Source organism: Brachycentrus maculatus, unplaced genomic scaffold, assembly GCF_059751285.1.
Source record: "Brachycentrus maculatus isolate JH-2025_06_01 unplaced genomic scaffold, ASM5975128v1 h1tg000031l, whole genome shotgun sequence".
Taxonomy (NCBI): Eukaryota; Metazoa; Arthropoda; class Insecta; order Trichoptera; family Brachycentridae; genus Brachycentrus; species Brachycentrus maculatus.
In genome coordinates this window covers 1,345,561-1,366,439 of record NW_028280785.1, presented here as the reverse complement: position 1 = coordinate 1,366,439, position 20,879 = coordinate 1,345,561, and the positions used below count along the sequence as shown (strand labels likewise).

Here is a 20,879-nt window from a genome sequence, read left to right as displayed (position 1 = left end):
TGCTATTTTAATAAAATAAAAATAATAAATTTTATTCATACGTATCTATGGAGATGAAGAGTAGTGTAAGTAGGTATCACATGTAAATTGACAGTCTGTAGAAATACAGTTGATTTGATTGGAAATAGATACATAAATTTAATAGTTGAAAGTTGATTTGTAGTCAGCACTGGTCAGTACGTTTTGCCATTTCATCATAAATAGACTGAATGACTATTATGCGCGTCGTAGGTTTGGTGAATGGGTCAAAAACAATATTCAGCATGATCCTCTTTTTCAACCTAAAATTTTGTTCACCGATGAGGTACATTTTTGGTTAAATGTCTTTGCCAATTAGCCGAATAGCCTAATTTGGAGCGGATAAAACCCAGTATCTTTTATCGAGGTGCCCTTAGATCCATTAAAGTCACTGCTCGGTGTGCTTTATGGGCAGGTGGAATTGTAGCATCATATTTTTTTATGACGGTGCTGTCCAGGATGTTACAGTCAATGGAGAGTGTTACAAAACCATTATTACTGGCTTCTCCGTACCTCAGTTGAATGGCATTGATGTGACAAAGCTGTGGTTTCAACAAGATGGCGCAACATGCCACACGGCGGGTGCCACCATAATTTTTTGCGGGAAATTTGAATTAGTAAACCTCTAAAAAAAAACACGCTAAATATATAAACTTGTACGGTAAATAGATAGAAAAAAAATACGTAGGTACTTTTAATAATCGATCATAATGAAAAAGTCATAAACAATACATAATAAAATACGAAATTTGAAGTTTGGGTTCTGTCTTGTTTATTTTCATTTTGCGAATTGAAAATGATAATAGGTTCTGACGTGTTATATTAAATTTTTAGCATTTTAAACAAAATTAACTTTTCTAAATTTTTTTGGATGTCAAAATTTACTCACATGATACGAGTTTAAACTTAACCTATACAAATTTTGTTATTGGGTAGGCTGTTTTTTTTAAGGAATAATATATGATAATAATATTTTATTGTTTATAAGGATTAAGTTATTTCAGGATCAGAGTATATCCGTCGAAATGCTGCGTTGTAATGTACACTTTCTATTCAAACCTAAGAATTCCATTAGAATAATGTCAACCGGACTCCCTGGACAGAATAGTAAGCCTTCGATTCCTCCTAATCCAATCCAAGATACTGGACGTTCTACTGTGGACAACGATGAAGTATCTTTACATGAAAAATTAAAGTTTCAATGGTGGAATAAAGATGGCACAATGAAAGGTCTCCATTCCCTAAACAAACTGAGGTAGGTATAAATGTTTCATCTCATTTACTAGTTATATCATTCTGTCTTAGCATTACAAAATATATCCCTCGAAACCTAGGGTTACGAACTTGATTCGTTTCATAAAATTCTTTCAACTACGTCATATATAAAAAACTTATTTTTTATGAGATTGTTTTTAAAGTATAAAAATATTAAAAAAAACATAATTTCACTATAAAATGGATTAATTTATTCCAGACCTCAGAAAATGGCCGTTAATAAAGTACATCACGGTGAAAATCTAATACAAATTCATAGTTGTAAAGCTGGTAGTTTTTAGTAATGAATATATTTTTTATTTCATTGACAAAAAAATGTGGAATTGTCAGGACGAGAATCCTCTCTTTTAAAAATATCAGTTACTTGAAACTTATCAAGTTTAATGAGACTTGTTTATTTCTATGTTACTATGTTTCTATTTATAATGCTACCTAAATAAGACATGGTATTAGGGCAATGGACAATGTCTGTCTCCGTAGTGTAATGACGTTTAACACGCTCGGCTACTTTTCTGGAGGTCCCGGGTTTGATTCCCAGGGTGGGTCAAATAAATATAAGTTATTTTTTCAGTGTAATATTTTTTTAATATCACTCTGGACTGGTACCTGAAGCCAAGGGCTGATCACCTTTCTTTCGTGTGTTAACAACAATCAAGATAACACTGTGTTTACATGATGCAGTGCCCTATGCACCATTGGGATGCGGATAAGGGTTTGAAGTGAAGGATGTGAAGAAGGACAAAGGACAAAGGGCTAGAAACATCCTTTCTTTCTTCATTTGTCTCTTATAGAATTTCCTCATCACATCATTTGCTATATTATAAAGATTTTCGGGTTTTTCCTTAGCGATCTCGCTAAGATCTCAGTTGTAGTCAGTCAAAAATCGTAACCCAAAGTTATTATGACGTTACGCTTACAAAAAATAATTTGGATAATAAATATATGTGCTATAAAATTGACACATGTACACCTTATTGTTTGTTTGGGACTCTGATCAAAATTGACAGAGATATTGCCATTTAAATTCGCTGCCAAAAATGTAATGCATCTAAATCAGTCAAGAAATAGCCATCAAACTAGTATCTTGTTAAACATTTCAGAGTACCCTTTATTCGAGATGGTCTCCTCAACACAGTTCCCGACTTGGATCAGCAGAAAGATACTCCTTTTCCATTATGTGGAACTAAGATATTAGAAGTTGGATGTGGTGGCGGAATTTTAACCGAGGTAAAAAATAATTGATTGGTTTGTAATCAATATCAATTTACAACCAAGTATTTGTTATTTAGAAATTAATGTATTTAGGAAATTTCATAATAAATTGTGATTAATCCTCCATACTTAATAATAATAACCTTATTTTTTTCGTGTTGTCTAATTTGTTCTTGAAATTTGGTTGTTCACATAGGAGATATTTATATATTGATACTACGTATCAATATATTGATACTGCGTATCAATATATGAATCGCTACGTATCTGTTGCGTATGTTTTCTGTTTTATGTGTTTACTGTTTTTTTTGCTGTTGCCTTATAGCACTTATTTTAACTTTATTGCTCTTCTCAACTTGTACATCTTATAACTGTTTATGTTTTTTTTTTATTATTATTTTTTCTCTAGCTCTAAATTAAGTATGCCTATAAATCTTCTTAACTTTTGCTATATTTTATTCATGCTGTTTACTTTTAACTAATTTAACATTTGTGAAATTTTGTGATTGGAATGTTACAATTACCTGTTTTATTTGTTATTCATTATTGTAAATGTATATATCGCTCACTCCTTTCAAGAACGTCATAAATAAAAAAAACCTGATTTTTCAGGAGAGCGTTTTTAAAGTTTAAAAATATAATACAATGTATCAAAAATAAATATCAAGCCACTTATTGAACTTTTTACTTGCAACAGATCTTTTTAGGTAAAACCTGAAGGTTTTTTCTCCATTTGAAAAATATTTAGTATGTTTAAAAAAATAATTAAACAATACCTTTTCTTCAAAATGCAAAAACAACACTTTCTGCCCTATAGCGGGTGAATATTAAGTTAAAATTATGCCACTTTTGCTGGGATATAGTACACTTTCTGGGCATTCCGAAGACGTGCACAACTGAAAATTGACAATTTTTGATTTATGACAGTCTTGAAAGGAGTGAGCGATATGTTAATGTTCTGTGCAATTTCCAAATAAATAAAAAAAATGGTTAGATAATCTAATATCAAAAAATAATAGACAGCTATATTGCAAACTTATTTATTTTATTTTAAAGAATTAAATTGATATAGTACCTAACTTAACCTAACCTAGAAAAAATGCAAGAACACAGACTTTTCTTGTCTTGTTAAGTTGCCAGCATTATTTCAGTGTTACCATTTAATATATTTTTCATTAATGACAACTTAACAGATTTTATAAATATGGTTATACAGTAGAATCGCGATATAACGAAATCCAAGGGACCAAAAAATATTAATTCGTAATAACGAATTCCCACATATAACGAATTTTTTAAAATCATACTTAGTATGTATATGTTGCGCGCCGTTGCAAAAAATGTTGCGCGGCTTTTCAAAAAGATCGCAAGTTCTGCAAACAAAGGAGGAAGGGGGCCATAGGGAACTGAATATCTACATATTTTCACTAGTTTTCTTATTAACCTTACGGTGATAAAAGTGCCGCGGGAATCGATGATACTCGTATGTATTTTGTACACAATATGAGAATGTGATTTTAAAACAGGAAAAACGTAAATATTCATAGTTGCTTTTACTGGCCATATTTAAAGTTGAAATATAACAATTTTGTAATGTTGGGTCTGGTAAATATGTTTTTGAAAATGAGAATAATAAAATCAAATATAATAATAATAATATCACAAGTAGCCGCCAAAGCCGAGAACGAGAACGGCTTGCGCGCTACTGACGGCCAGTGTTGTCAGACGTCAAAGAGTAGTTTTCGATATTGAGATTGCGAAATTACGAAATTGCGAAATTACGAGACGGCGAAAAAAATATTTTTTCCAAAATTTACGCGATGAATTTTTTTTCGCCGTCGCTAAAAAGTTCCTAAAATCCGTTAAAATTCCGTTATAATCCTTCAAATTCCGTTTGATCTCTTTATTCCTTCAAAATCCGTATAAAACGGACGAATTCGTATTTGTCCAAATTGTCCGTCATATTTAATATTCCTAGTTGCTTTTACTGGCCATATTTAAAGTTTAAATAAAACAATTTTGTAATGTTGGATCTGGTAAATGTTATTCATAATGTCATTCATTTGCAGCGACGGAAATAATTAATTTGTAAAAAAATCGGGAATCAAATCCTAACATAAAATCGTAAAAATACACAAACGTTTCTGTGTTTGCGCGTGTGGCGTGCTTTGTAAGTATGCGTGCATGTCGTACGTCGTAACACGTTACTCCGCTAGTCCAATAGTGTGCAGATTGTCTTACCCGACACTACGCCCCACTTAGGGCGCTTGTCCACTACCCGAAATTCCGTGTAATTTTACTGTCCGGCACGTCAGTTAGCGTTTTAAAATGACGATTGGCTTGGATTGGCTTGTGCTTTTGTCCATCTTTCTTCGGATCGGAGCTCTTGATCGGTGCGTGAACACGTTGCGCGTAAATTCGATCGTAAAATCGTCGTTTTAAAACGCAAACTGACGTGTCGGACGGACGGTAAAATTATTCCGTGTAGTGGACAAATGCCCTTACGATGTAGATAAAAGACGGATGCAATTTGAGGATTATTATTGTCAACAGAATCATTTCATTGAGATAAAAAGATGGATTGTAATTTGAGAATTATTATTGTCTAGCATTGAGATAAGCAGGTGGACTGATTATGGGAGAGAATATACTTGAGAATTTTTATGGCATACAGAAATAATTTCATTGAAATAAGAAGAGAGATTATAACTACGTCGCCTACTTTCAAAATCTGCCAGATCCATATAAGTCGATTTTACAAAAAAAATCCAAATTCTCCGGATAACATTTATGTTTCAAAGATTTGTCTATCTTTATATAAAATATTTTAAAATAGAGAATTTTCCCATTTTTTTGGAAAGTTTTTCAGTACTCAAAAAAAAACACGAGACACAAATCGATAATGACGTCATCTTAACTTTTGACCTATCTCCGCTCTCTGATTGACCGATATGGGTCAGAAGGCAAGTTTCATGAATATATCGGAATTTGAAATACAACGCTGTTTTTAAGTATTTTTTTAGCGGGGTTTTCAAGTATTTAAAAATTTTGAACAATAAAAACCACAACTGGCATTCCGATAGAGTATTTATTTTAAAATCTTATAAAACTGGATCTAGCGGATTTTGAAAGTAGGCGACACAACTAAAGAATTATTATTGCTAAAGTAAATCATTTCACTGACTCATTGACTCTAATTACTAATTACTCAAGCTGATGGGATATTGTATTGAATTACTTTTAAAAATCACCATAAAACCATCGCATATGGCGCGGCGGCGCGGCTTGAATAATTTTATCTTAACATTTTTTATTTCCGCGCGGCGCCGTGGCGGCGCGGCTTTGAAATATTTTTATCATAACATTTTTTATTTGTTATAAATTTACTTAAATGTATTGGCACTTTTTCGTACGGGACAAAAGTGATTTTGTTATACATAATAACGGGATTTCGTTATATAAATGCATTTTTGTATGAAAAATTAGTTTTCGGGAATAAATTTGTTTTTCTTTTTCGATATACGTCATTTTTCGATATATCGCGATTACTTATATCGCGATTCTACTGTATTATTATGCTTTCAGCCACTGAGTCGATTGGGAGCTCACGTTGTAGGTTTAGATGCAAGTGAACAGTTGATATCCTTGGCACAGGACCACGCAGTGTCAATGCCTAATTTAGAATATGTCCATGATGCGATTGAGGTAATTGAAGACTGAACACTCTTACCTATTTTACTAAAAAATGTTGCTTAATAATAATTCCAAATCTATCTATTTTTGTTTGTATATTTTTTTTCATATTATAAAGTCCTAAAATTTTGAAAAATGTTTATAAATAGATATTCACTCTCCTTATCATTCATCGTTCACTTTGTGTACAATGAATGATAAGGAGAACAAATTTTTAGCAACGCTTTTAATATACAAAATAGATGTCGGACTAATAAAAAATGTAAGTATTCAAAACCTTGCTTCAGGAATTTTGTCCGCCTCCGTAGTGTAATAGTCAGAACGCTCGGCTGCCGTTCTGGAGGTCCCGGGTTTGATTCCCAAGGGGGGTAAAATAAATTTAAGTGATTTTTTCACTGTTATATTTATTCAATATTATTACCCTGGACTGGTACCTGAAGCGGAGGGCTGATCACCTTTCCTTTATGTGTAAACGATCAAGATAACACTGCGTTTATATGATGCAGCGCCCTATGCATCATTGGGGTGCGGATAAGGGTTTTATTTTTTTTTTATTAAAATTTTTAGAAAGAGAATGTTTTTATTTAATAGTGGGGTTTGGCAATTACAATTTTTTTTACTGGCTTAATATGTGAATTAGCTTACTATCATATAAGAGTTATTTGGAAGATATTATTAAAGTATTATTTTTTAATATAATAATATAATCAAAACAACATCCTTTTATTTTGGTTTCAGGATTTCTGTGATAAAAATTACGAACAGTTTGACAGTGTGGTGGCGTCTGAAATCGTTGAACACGTTAAGGATAAAGACCTTTTCGTTCAGTCCTGTGTGAAGACCCTCAAACCTGGTGGTTCTATCTTCATAACTACACTGAACAAAACAAATCTCTCATGGCTTGGAGGAATATTGTTAGCTGAAAATGTACTTAAAATTGTTCCCCCTGGAACCCACCAATGGGAGAAATTTATTTCCCCGATTGATATGTCCCGATTATTAGAAAAATGTAAGTTTTTTATTTATTTATAAGTGTACTTGGTTGCTTACTTGTCCGCCTCCGTACTGTAATGATCAGCACGCTTGGCTACCATACTGGAGGTCCGAGTTCGATTCCCAGGGGGGGGGGGGGTCAAATAAATATAACTGATTTAATTATTGATATTGAAGAATATACTTAAAAAATTTAATTATGATTCATATTCTACAACATTGTTACATTACTTTTAATTGACTTATAAATCTGTACCTACTATTATAATTGTAGCATTCTCAGTTATGTTCTGTTTATGTGCAGAATAAAAAACAAATAATTGAATAAATGTAAAAACTATTGTTTTATGGAGGGGGGTAGGGGTAGTACCTAACGGTGGAGACTGAGCATTTCGCCATAACGTAACACGTTACGATGCGAGCATTCGTATAGTCAGTACAGCGAGCCGAGCGCTCCATCCATAGTTTCGGATGCTCGCCACGAGCGATGTTACGACGTTATGTTCCGACGAAATGCTCCGGTCAGTCTCCACCTTAACCTAGCTTCTGTAAAATACATTTGTTTGAGTGTTATCATATGAATCTTTATTGAGGTTCATATCATGTTTAATGTTTTATTTTAAAGAAAATCCTTATTGTGTTTTCTTACAGATGACTGTCGGACAAAATTGATACATGGAATGTTATACTTTTTTGTGAATAATGAATGGTATTGGACAGCAAATACATCCATAAATTATGCAATTCATGCAATCAAAAGAGTGTAGACTCTTTTGAATCCTCGAGTCATTGACAAAATGTTGTTTTTTTATTTGGTTTGAAAAGTATTTATTATCATTATTTATGCAAATGTTGTTGGATCAAATTGTGGATATTTTTTATTAAATTATTTTTTAAATAAATATTTTTATTTAATTTTACCACATTATTTTTATTTTTCCCTTTTGACAGTTGCAAATCGACAGATCGTTAGTTTCTTAATTTCAGTTGAGTTCGCCGTGTACTATTTTGTCACATACCTGGAAGCATGTTCACAAATTATACACCGCTTGATTAAATGGTTTGCTTGTAAATAAAGTTTTTTACATGCAGACCATTAAAGTATTTTTTGCATATGAAAAATAGATCTCCATATTTCACTCTATCAAATGCGAATAAAACATGCGAAAATATACTTCCTTTGGTCTCAACATTATTAAAGTAGCGCATTCATTGCTAGCAATGCCTCTCTAGTCCAAAAGCTACTTCTAAAACCAAAATGAGAATTTTCCAGATCGCTTTCATATTTTATTCTTATTCTGAAGTGGATAATTTTAAAGAATATCTTCAAAACGTGGCTCATAAGTCTTATCAATTGGTAATCATTCCATTTTTTGGATGCCTTTTTTTAGCAGTGATGAATATGGATTGAATCAACTGAAAAAGTCAAATGCAATTTCTTTGATACTCTCATTGCGAACGTACGTCTTGCAAATTGTGACGAACTTACGAAATGAGACTCAATAACTTGAAAAAGTGTCAGCAGCAATAAAATTGCATGCTTTCTGGGCCTTTCTGAATGAAAATTCTGGATTTGAGAAACAGTAACTAACCAACCATCACGCCGTTTCTCCGCAGGGGTAGGCAGAGAGAATAGAATGCCACACCACTCTGTCTTTGCAAACATCCATCGCCTCTTCCACGTTCATGCATCTCCTCATACATACCCACCGATTGTTTCGACTCCTAACCTGACCGCTTTCAAGTATTTGGCTTACCTGATCGTGCCAAGTGTTTCTCGGTCTTCCTCTGCTCCTTTTTCCAATAACATTCGCATCATAAATTTGTTTTACCGTTCTTTCCTCACTTATTGGTTCTACATGTCCAAACCATCTCAACACACCTTTCTTAATTTTATCAATAATGCTTGTCTCAGCTTTGCATTCCTTCCTTATTCCACTATTCGAACATCTATCATACATCGTTTTGTCGCACATTCTTCTGAGAGATCGCATTTCGACTTCATTCAGTCTACTTTCATGCTTCTTTTGCCATCTCCATGTTTCTCTTCCATATATTAGGGTCGGAACCAGGCAATCTCATTTGAAAAACAGTCATTGTGTCAATTTGAGGCTTTATGAAAGTACCTATACATTTTTTTTAATCTTGAGAAATGAGTACATGATAAAAAAGTTCAGTGCTATCTAGAATTGAATTATACAAGGAAAAAATAAACACCGAGAGACAGCTTATATATGGGTCATACAATTCTCGCAAAGTAGCATTTCCATTTTTTTAAATGACTATATTACATCATATTGAAATCTTAACATAGATAAAGGAGAATATGGAAGAATGGGTATTTACGGAGCTTACGACCTTACTTAGGCTGGTTCAAGTGATCTAGCGTAATATTCAACATTCTACCATGGTTGACAGTCACACTACTCAAACTTAGGAAGATGAATTTATGATTTAGTTGGCACCTTTTCTTACTTACTAGACACCATCTATGGTGGAGTTGAGTAATTTTTTTGTTTTGTAGAGATCCTTATTTAAATGTATACAAGATTTTTCCCGAATTACTACACATAATTGGAGACGCCTGGAAACATGATTTTTAATTTCTATTATGCTTATAATTTGATCAATTATTTAATTTTGAGTGTATGACTTCTTCACAAATTTGGGTTTCTCCACTTAGCAGTTATTTTTTTAAATTGACAAAAGTTTATTTGTGAACAAGGATTTGGACACGCATCAGCTTAACATCGATGTTCTCTCCCATGCCAATAAAAGACAAATATCTTTGTTAGCATATAACATAGTGCAGCTAATTTTTACACCTGATTTGAAAGACATTATTCAAAAATAATTCTTCAGTTGTGTGTAATCTTAGACAAGAAATCTAAAAATGAAATTGAACAATATTGGGTATTTGCTGTTTATGATCCTAAGTATTCAATTATTGTTAAAGTTCGTATTGAATACAAATAATTATTGTCCCTTCTGTCCCAGTTAAATATATAAACACAAAAATTTTATGAAATAAATAATCATTGACCTCTGAAATAAATAATCATTATTTTATTTTATAATCATTCACCTCTATATGACTTGTCATGTTGGCTTTTATATTTATGTTTATTTTTTGCGATATCCTATACACCATTTTTAGCAGACGAGGGTTATTTTAAAAGTATGGAGAGATATTATAAGCACAAATAACATTAAGTTATTTTTTATAAGAGCGGTGTGCTGTTCTTTAAAAAAAAATCGCTTTCGGAAGTAGCTACCATCATAATTAAAGTATAAGATAAGAACGAATAACAGTTAGGTATACAAAATTATAAGTCCACTAAGAATCCATTGTAATTTAAAATATGAACATGTTATGACATGTGCGTCGAGAGTGAGGCTGATAGTACGATCGCTAAAGGAGTTGTACCCTGAACGACTACCAGGTTTTTGAAGAGACCAATCCTTTTTGCAGGTTCTACAGTCTTGTGCGGACGGAGACCTCTCTTTTTGTAATATTTATGCCAAAACCTTTTTACGCATTAGATTCGTTCGCGAATGAATGAATTAATAAACGGATTACGGAATAATCGAACAGTTCCATTGTTCAATTGACCCGTTCTTAATGAACAGATCAATGTTAATGATGCAGATCTCAAGAGTGGCCGGATCTAATCTACCATTAAGGTACATATATACACATGCTACTAACTAAGCATGATTATGAGCATGCTTAAGACGAGCACGCTCTCTAGCTGTATAAATTTGCTTGAAATAAGCACGCTCGTTTTCATACATCGATACTAGCATGCTCATAAACAAACCAGCATGCTCATAAGCAAACCTATTCAGACGCGCTCAGCCGCACGCACTCCCACCCATTTTCTAGTAAAGTACGTTCACACACGCTGCCAAGTAACAATTGCTCAATAATAGCATGCTTTTGTGCTAATAGTGAGCATTTTTAAACATTTAAAATTAACACGACCTCTAAGCACCGTTCTAAGGAACTAATCCTATACAGTTTTGTTTTAGTGTGCAGCAAAATATTATTGAAACTTTTGCATTGCTCCTCTGTATTGACATTGAAATAACATGTAATACCAGAATTTAAAAATAAATTCGGTCATTGAGCTGTTGATAGTCGTCCGTAGAGTCAAGTGTTAGAACTTCAGGTTGATATAAATTCGAAACAGTTTTTTTTTTAAATAATGTTTTCTATCCGAGTAATACGATTAACAGGCAGTGAAGTTTTTCAAAGGTAATTAACGAGTTAATTTCGTAAATGACGATATTTCCGCCTCCGCAATGTAGAGATTAGCACGTTTAGCTACCGAGCTGGAGGTCTAGGGTTATGAGAAATTAAATATGAGAGATTGATTTATTTATTTAATATCAATTTGAAGCGCAGGACTAATGACTTTGTCTTCATGTAGTAAACGATCAAGAAAATAAAACTGCGTCGATACGATTCAATACAATATGCACCATCGGGTGCGGATAAGGGTTAATCGAAAGAAAATAATTTTCAATTAGTGAAATAATTATTTGTGAATAAATTATATACATATGTAATGTACACAAGCTTATACAAGTATGGATATGCAACCCCGATTGTCTTAGCCATTGTCATTATTTTCCATTTAATATAATATAATATACATATGTATATTTTAAAGAAAATATTGTTAACTATTCTATTTCATACTATTTTCGTAGTGTTTTCAATTGGCCGGCAAGGGTCACCTAATTTATCTAGCTCTTATTTTTCTTATGGGGATATATGAAGGTTAGGGTTTAAGTCAATAGGCTTCAAACGCTACTAGCTTTCATAACCAATATTACTCTATAAATCAGACCCTTATGATGCTATGCTATGAGTTATAGAGGATTTTCAATCATGACTTCAACAACGTTAAGAAAATCGTGGTAGCTTTTTATTATTAGACATTATTATTCAAATAATAAAAAAATGTTGGCAAACTACATTATACGAGCATGTGTAATAAAAGTATGTTTATCATGGTCGTTTCATTAGTATATCCTCAATAACACTCTAAAAACCGCCTAAACTCAATGCGTCACCGTCTGTATATTTCCATTTTCAAAGAAATTTCTGCCATTTTTTCTTATTTATTTTCCACCGAACTACAACTGCTAGTGTAATGTGTATGTTTTATAACTATTGTATATATGTTAATTTTGTAATTAAAATAAATAAATAAGCGTATAATATTTTTTAAGGCAACTTGTTGGTAGTGTAAAACAATATATCAAACCTCGTTTTTTATATGAAAAATGTTCATCCGACGTTTTGAATTGCCAAGGATTTTCTACAAAGGTCCAAGAATCAAATGTTTCTAAAAATACAGTTGATGCGTTGCAAGTGCAAGTTTTGACCAAATTTACTGAGGAATGGTGGGATCCAAAAGGCCCCATCGCTCCTTTGCACTCATACAATGAATTGAGGTAAGTACTTTTTTTAAAGAATGAATACCTACTTAATTATCCTATGCAGTTTATGTATAGCTTAAGATTTCTTTCTTTAAGGAATTCGTTTATGTATTGGATTGTACATCGGCATGGGATGAATGACAGTGATTTTTTGTAGATTGGCAAATGATTGATTAATTAATAAATTGTTTTCCCACATTTTTAATGTTTTATTTAAAAAAATATGTTTTTCTTGGTTTTCCACCTTCTTTTCTATTCTCAGAGTGTTGTATTAACTTCATTTTTTACTGATTGATTGTAGTGTGTTCTTGTTTTACCATATTTTTTACCTCTTTATTTAAAAATTATTATTTGTCTTGGTTTTTACCTGATTTTCTATTTTAAAAGTGTTGCATATACTATTGTTTTTTTACTGATTGACTGTAGTATATTCTTGTTTTTCCATCTATCATAAAAAAACAAAACTTTTCTTGGTTTTTCACCTGATTTGGTATTTTGAAAGTGTAGCATTTACTTTAGCATTTACATTTAGTGTAGCATTTAATATATTCTTTATTTTCCATGTATTTTATTGCTATATTTAAAAATGATTATTATTTATTGGTTTTTCACCTGATTTTCTACTCTAAAAGCTTTGCATTTACTGTTATTTTGATTGCAGTATATTTTTATTTTTTTCATAATTATACCGCTTTTTTTAGTATTGTTTTTCACGTAATTTTCTATTCTAAGACCGTTGCACCATTTGTCATTTTTATATTGTGTGCTCATGCTGTTTTATTGTATAAAATAAACGTATTTAGTACAACATATCAGTTAATAAGAATTTAAAAATGGCAAACGAAAATTTTCAGTTCTCTTCAATGTTACCCAGATTGATTGTATTAATTTTAGTTACGTGATTGATTGTAAAAAAAACTGTATTTGATTTAAAAATTAATACATATTTTAGTTACGCATTAATTTTACTGTTTGTTGTTTTAGAGTGCCACTGATAGTCGAGGGTTTACAAAATATTACGCCTAGTAAAACGCCAAAAGAGAATTCGCTGCCATTGCAAGGGTTAAACCTTTTGGAGGTTGGATGCGGTGGGGGCATATTAACCGAAGTATACTCATTAATTAGAATATTGACAAATAAATAATAATTTCCCATCAAAGGTTCATAGCGCACTGAATGATTGAGCGTCATAGAGCACTTTCGTTTCGGAATTCTGAACGTTGAAAGCTGATGAAAAGTTGTAAACTGTGGTTTTTTTCTGAAAGTATTACTATTATATAAGTATTACTATGTACTTTATAAAATTCAACAACAAATTAACCACTTTCAAAAATAAAAATAAATGTGGTCAAAACAAAGTTGTTTGATTTCATAAAGTTTATAAAATGTGCCATAAAGTATCTGCGGAAAACATTCAAGAAATATTACTATACCATATACTTATACTATTACTATGAAGCGCCCTTGAGGTAGTATTTTACGAAAATGGCGATATAAATTATCCAAATTTATTATTATTTTTATTTTTACTATTTAATAAAACTCATATTTGGATCACTACACAGTTTCACATTTAAATTAAATTTTAGTATATTTTTATTTCATCCTTTTCTCAGTTTACAACGTATTCATAAGAATATTGGGTTTCGAGGCTAATATCTACCTAACTAAGTAACCATAACGCCGCTTCTCTGCAGGGGTAGGCAGAGAGAATGGAACGCCATACCATTCTGTCTTTGCAAACATTATTCGCCTCTACTTCATTCATGCATCTTCTCTTACATACCCGCCTACTATTCCGACTCCTGATCTAACCAAGTATTTGACATACTTGATAATAAAAGGTTTTCTTCCGTTTTCCTTTGTTCATATTTCCAACTATGTACATTCACCTCATAAATTTGTTTAAATGTTCTTTCTTTACCCATTCGTTCCACATATCCAAACCATCTCAACAGACCTTTCTTGCATATTTTTCTTATTTCACCATTCAAAAAAGTACATCGTTTTGCCGCCCTCAGAGATCGAACCTCGACTGTTTTCTGTTTACTTTCATTCTTCATGAGAACATTGTTTAATTAATCATAAAACATATCGCTCACTCCTTTCAAGAACGTCATAAATAAAAAAAAAACTTGATTTTTCAGCCTTATAGCGGGTAAATATTAAGTTAAAAATATGCCTCTTTTGCTGGGATATAGTACATTTTCTGGGCATTCCGAAAACATGCACAATCGAAAATTGTCGATTTTTGATTTATGACGTTCTTGAAAGGATTAGCGATATGTGAATATTTTTTAGCCTCTCGCTCGACTTGGTGGCCAAGTTGTAGGTTTAGATGCCAGTGATGAGATGATTTCTGTAGCTAAGTATCATGCAAATTTGGACCCCTCACTTACTAATAATCTGTCGTACGTGCACTCTACCATAGAGGTGAGTATAAAATATTATATACTAGTAACACAGATCTGTTATATATTTTTTGACATCTCAACATAGACGAAGAAGAATATATATGTCTGAGCATTTACAGGGCTTACGACCGTCATTGGCTTGTTCAAATTTACACACGTGTAACATTCACCAATTCTACCCATGATTGACAACCACATTATTCAAATTATTGAAACTTTCTAGATATATTGATCAAACTCGGAATACATTGTTTGGCTTCACTAAAACCTCACTAGAGACATCTATGGTGGGATAAGGGATAATTTTTATTATTATTAGTTTTAACAATTTAAAAGAATTTCAAGAGTTTTAAGAACATGAAGCCACACTGTCACGGCCATTTTCTTAACATTCTTCCAAGTGAGCCCAGTTTTCCAAGTTCCGTTGAGAACAGTCGGTGAATGGTCGTCAGCGGTCTTCTAAGGTGCCTTAATACCTAAATCCTTGGGGTTGGAAGAAGAGATACGAGAGATTAATGCTCTCAGGCATTCCCAGGATGTCTCTCAACTGTCTCAGATGTCCATCTTCTACTATACTTAATGTAAATAATTTATGATTCTCATATTATTTTTTGACATCTCATTAAAGATGAAGTCTTGGCATTTACGGGGTTGACGACCGCCATAGGCTGGTTTAAGTGATCATTTTACACACGTTTAACATTCACCAATTCTACCCATTTTTGACAACGACACTACTCAAATTCTTGGATGTTCTATATATATCAACTAATATAATATATATATCAACTATATATATATCAACTAATATAATTTTAGAAACATTGTTCTTGAATCACTAGGACTTCACTAGAAACATCTATTGGTGAAATGAAAAGAAGCTTTTCCTTAAGCAGAAACTCTTACATTAGTGTGTGAGGTCCGAATCCTGGATTATAATTACATACATGAGAAACGCCAGAACATATCATTTTCATTTTTATTATTTTAGCTTTTGATTTGACCAGTTTATTTATTTACAACATTTTGAGTGTGTCGAAATACTTGTTCACAAATCTGGATGATCTCTAATCAAAAGAGTTAATTTATTAATATATTATTTCGAGAAATAAAAATACTTTGTGTTCTGATCCACTCACATTTTTATAAACCAACTAGTTTCGGCAACAACCTGTTGCCCTCTTCAGGGTTTCATTTATTACTGAAACCCTGAAGAGGGCAACAGGTTGTTGCCGAAACTAGTTGGTTAATAAAAATGTGAGTGGATCAGAACACAAAGTATTTTTATATCTCGAAATAATATATCAATATGATCCACAAAGTTAATGCTTTCAATATTCAAAACAATTTATTAATAATTTAACTCCTATAATTGGAGATAATCCAGATTATTTTCACACTCAAAATGTTGTAAATTAATGATTGAACTGAACGGGGAATTTTCACTAACCCTTTATTAATTTTTAAGGCACATTCTGAAGAATTACCAGAGGTTTACGATGTTCTTGTGGTCTCCGAGGTTCTTGAGCATATCGTAGAGAAAGATTTATTCATCCAGTGTTGTACCAACGCGCTAAAACCAGGTGGATCCATATTCTTCACAACGTTTAATAAAACATTTTTATCTTGGCTGTGTGGAATTATACTGGCTGAAAAAGTCTTCAGATGTATTCCGAATGGTACCCACGATTGGAACCTGTTCATTCCACCCGAAGGCACCTCTAAACTCCTCGAAAAATGTGAGCATATTTTTTAACCTTTTAATTTTATGAGTAGAATCATCATGCCGTATGGAATCGAAAATATAGCGGACACAAGAAAACGCGCTTAGAGTGTCAGAAATGAAGTCTCTAAGAAGCATATCAGGCAAGAGTCTTCGAGATAGAATAAGAAACGCCAGGATCAGGGAAATATGCGAGATCGAAGATGTCGTTAGGTGGGAAAGGCGACGAAGGAGATAATGGTTCGCGTATGTGAGGAGAATGGAACCATCCAGACTCCCCCACATCGCACTGTACGGCCAACCCCATGGTAGACGATTTCCGGGCCGACCACCAAAGAGATGGATCTATAGCTGGGAATCGACATCGCAGGAGGCTAATTCCTCTTAAAAACAGTCCACAAGGCCAACACCAAGAAGAAGTAGAAGAAGAAGAGTAGAATCATTATTTCACAACATTTTTGGGTGTTTCAAATCATGGTTTCTCCAGTTAGAAATTATTTATACGTTTTGATATCTCAACAAAGATGAAGAATAATACGGAAGTCTGGGTTTTAAAGGGTTTATTACCGCCCTTGAGGTAGTATTTTACTCAAATGGCGCTATATAAATTATCCAAATTTATTATTACCTGTCATAAGCTGGTTAAGTTATCACTTTTTACAAGTGTACCATTCACCATTCATTCATGATTGACAACCACACTACTCATTTTTTTCTATGTGTCAAAATTTGGGGACACCCAAAAATGTTGTGGATAAAAAAATCTTGTCAAATTATAACCGCTAAATTCCACTCTTATGTTATGTTATCCAATCATCTGGAGCTCACGATTGATGACCTTGCCTCTACATAATTAATATTCGGGTTGCCATAGCGTTGGTTGGATTCGTTGCCCTGTTAAAACTATTTATACTTTCTAACGAAAAAATGTCAACCATCAAGAAATAAATTCTCTGTTACCATCGTTAGATATTAAAAATTAAGTTCTCTCAATTTATTTGTTATTTTTGCGAATTTGTTTTATTGCCAAGAAAACACAGTAAAATGAAGATGATTTTAATAAGTAACGTGAGTAGGCGTTACGAAGGGGCCAAAACTTGTAATAAAAAATAGTTAAGTACGTTTTATCGATACCTAAGTCTGCTAGTAAGAGAAATATAAAAAAAAACATTTTAAAACTTATTATATTTAGATATGTCTATTTTTTCAGCCACAATAAAATAACAACTAAAAATATCTGGTTTATTCTTGTTAGATATACGTTTCATTTCGGTAATAAATAAACAAACAATTTCGCAGATACATAAAAATAACGATAAGGTTGAAATATTAAATCATTACTACTTCCTTGTTCTAGTTATATTGAACTGAGCCGCCGATTTAGAGTTGTGACTAATGAGAAAATGTTTATTTTTTGGTTACTTCATTCGAATGGTATTCGTTACATTTTCTTAGTTTATATCTCTTTCTAGCTTAAGGTTTTGAAGTTAAATTTATAAGAAGCGAGAAATACGTAATACGCAACTAAATTTGTTCACCGATTGGTGTGATTGGCTTTATATGATCTGGTCCAATCACCGATTGTATAACGATTTAAAAAAAATCGTTATTTAATTATTTTTTTCAATTTTATCTCCCATGTCTAATCGATAAACTCTATCCAAGGGGTGGAGGAACTACGGTTTTTAGGTCGCACTTGTGTCTTCTTTTCATGATTTAAAAAAAAAATATATGGTTACAAAATTCAGTTAATTTTTTTTAATATTAATTTTCTAGATATTTCTACTTTAACAATCTTGAAATTAATAACGCAGTTCTTTCCAATAAAGAGACTTAGCTCTTGTGCATGGAGAGGGATTTACACGTATTATTCACTGTTTATGTTTTTTGGCGATAAAGTTTATTTTTATTTTATATTTTTTTGTGTGCAATTTTTTTCATTCTTAGATTAACATGTACATGTTCTTGTGATTTGAATGGTACATTTTGACTTGTACCATTTATGTCGTTGAATAAATGAATAGGACATTATCTTAATAAATTCTTGCATTGAATTGACTGAAATAAATGAATGTAACTTATCAAGTAAATAATTAACCATCACGTCTATTTCTTGAAGGGGTAGGCAGATATAATAAAACGCCACTAATTTGTCTTTGCAAACGACCTTCGCTTCTTCTACATTCATGCATCTTCTCATACATACCCGCCGATTATTCCGACTCCTGACCAGACCACTTTCAAGTATTTGGAATACTTGTTCATGCCAAGTTTTCCTCGGTTTTTCTCTGCTCGTTTTTCCAACTTCATTCGCTTCATAAATTTGTCTTTCTGTTCTTTTATCACTCATTCGACACAAGGTCCAAACCATCTCAACACAGTATTTTTATCGTTAATGCTAATCTCAACCTTGCATTCTATTCTCATTTTGCCATTCGAACATCTATCATACATCGTTCTGCAACACATTCTTCTGACAGAACCCATTTTTAATATGAATGCATTAAAGGACCAGGACTCTATTGTACATTGCCAATGGAAAGGTTTTTATTTGCTATAACTGAAATTAATGCGGTCTTTAGAAATGAAAAAGTTCCTCACGCCTGCTTATTGTCTAAGACATGTGGTAGAATTTACAATTCAAACTGATTTATAACTTCCCTGTTCAAGTATTTATTAGAATAACAAGATCATAAATAACCCAAACAGCCTTGAAAATATTGATAAATATAAACTATTTAAATATTTCGTTTTGATCATTAGTCCATTTATAATTTATTTTTACGACATTTGAAATCTTTGTGGTTTTATAATATAAATTTAAAATTAAAATTTTTCTTTGAATACTTGAAAAAGTGTCCGTAGGTATGAAGTATGAAGTAATTTGTAGATAGCAACTGTTACCAAAGTAATCCTCATATTCGTTTAACGCTTATTCGCACCCACATGGGATATAGAGCACTGCATTGGATCTGGTATATGACAAAGAAGACAACACAGACCAGAAAAACTGAAAGTTACTAAATAGGAATAGAGACTTTTCAAAACATTTGTAGATAGCTTAAGTTTATATATTTTATCTAATGGTATTCATTTTTCTTTTTTCTGATTTCTTGAAATTTTCGTTGATGGGGATATTTTCTCCTCTATTTTTATAATATAAAAAACTTTCTAGGTCTCAAAAGTAAAATATGGTACATACATATATCACCACTATCAACAACATGTTCTGATCTCATGTCCCGATGTTTTGGAATGAATCGCAATCTGTATTTTGATTATCTTTATAAAATTAATTAACTTTGTTTTCACCACTTTTTTATTAATACAATTTAATCTGTCGGTTTCGACAAAACCTTGTCATCGTCAGGGTTTATTTTAAATCAAAATATTTAAAAAAAAACATTAAAATACTATCACCAAAAACTTCCACACACTCCATAAAAATCCTAAAATCCAATATTATAAAATGTGCCACAAAGTATCTGCGGAAAACATTCAAGAAAATTATTTTCATTAATTAATTGTAAAACTCCTAAAAAGTGTAGATAGTCGCTTTTCTAAATTTCGACTCTGTGTTTCAAAGCATATTTCTTTAATTGAAATAAAAAAAACTGTAAAATTGAATTTATCAAATATTTGATTAATAAATGAACCAGACTGATGACGTCGCTAGCAATGAAACCAGGTCACTGGTCAAATAAAATAAAAATAGCAAAAAGCTTTGTTGTACATACTTAGTTGTTTTATTATTTAAAAAATGAAAAATTGTACTTTAAATGAACATTTATTTTTTAGATAACTGCAGTACTAAGTCAGTCAGAGGAATAAACTATAACGTTTTGAATAATAAATGGCGTTGGGTGAAACACGACAAAATGAGTTATGCTTTACATGCCATTAAAAAATGATGAATCGATAAAACACATAATATTTTAACTCAATAAGGATACAATCATTATATTGCTGTATCTATCATAACTCCAATTTACCCATCGCACGTCATACTTTGAGTTTCCATTCTTCCATATTTTCTCAATGAATCCTCTCCACCATTCTTTATTCCTACTATTCTTTCTTTCCCATATATCTTTTTGATT

At 32.1% G+C, this 20,879-nt stretch overlaps 2 protein-coding genes across 4 annotated transcripts; both read left to right on the top strand.

Annotated features, from left to right (window-relative positions):
• Positions 1–750: 750 nt before the first annotated feature.
• Positions 751–8,088, top strand: LOC148312849 (ubiquinone biosynthesis O-methyltransferase, mitochondrial-like). Of its 3 annotated transcripts, none has more exons than XM_088272301.1 (6): positions 751–950; positions 1,023–1,273; positions 2,394–2,520; positions 6,091–6,210; positions 6,937–7,207; positions 7,843–8,088. In XM_088272301.1, exons 2-6 carry the CDS (start codon positions 1,044–1,046, stop codon positions 7,956–7,958), a joined length of 864 nt encoding a protein of 287 aa, XP_088128427.1. In that variant the 5' UTR covers positions 751–950; positions 1,023–1,043; the 3' UTR covers positions 7,959–8,088. The 3 variants fall into 3 exon arrangements, with proteins under 3 accessions (XP_088128427.1, XP_088128420.1, XP_088128415.1); XM_088272294.1 differs by having other exon boundaries at positions 778–950; positions 1,014–1,273; XM_088272289.1 differs by having other exon boundaries at positions 778–950; positions 1,007–1,273.
• Positions 8,089–11,312: 3,224 nt separating this feature from the next.
• Positions 11,313–20,703, top strand: LOC148312848 (ubiquinone biosynthesis O-methyltransferase, mitochondrial-like). Its single transcript, XM_088272199.1, has 6 exons — positions 11,313–11,449; positions 12,433–12,657; positions 13,627–13,750; positions 14,944–15,075; positions 16,525–16,795; positions 20,578–20,703. Exons 1-6 carry the CDS (start codon positions 11,400–11,402, stop codon positions 20,688–20,690), a joined length of 915 nt encoding a protein of 304 aa, XP_088128325.1. The 5' UTR covers positions 11,313–11,399; the 3' UTR covers positions 20,691–20,703.
• Positions 20,704–20,879: the final 176 nt, after the last annotated feature.

Excerpts from the sequence above, each read along its gene's own strand:
- LOC148312849 (XM_088272301.1), top strand. The coding sequence starts at position 1,044 with ATGCTGCGTTGTAATGTACACTTTCTATTCAAACCTAAGAATTCCATT. Across the intron at positions 6,211-6,936 it reads ATGTCCATGATGCGATTGAG|GATTTCTGTGATAAAAATTA; the intron begins GTAATTGAAGAC and ends TTTTGGTTTCAG. Across the intron at positions 7,208-7,842 it reads GTCCCGATTATTAGAAAAAT|ATGACTGTCGGACAAAATTG; the intron begins GTAAGTTTTTTA and ends GTTTTCTTACAG.
- LOC148312848 (XM_088272199.1), top strand. The coding sequence starts at position 11,400 with ATGTTTTCTATCCGAGTAATACGATTAACAGGCAGTGAAGTTTTTCAA. Across the intron at positions 13,751-14,943 it reads GTGGGGGCATATTAACCGAA|CCTCTCGCTCGACTTGGTGG; the intron begins GTATACTCATTA and ends AATATTTTTTAG. Across the intron at positions 15,076-16,524 it reads ACGTGCACTCTACCATAGAG|GCACATTCTGAAGAATTACC; the intron begins GTGAGTATAAAA and ends TTAATTTTTAAG.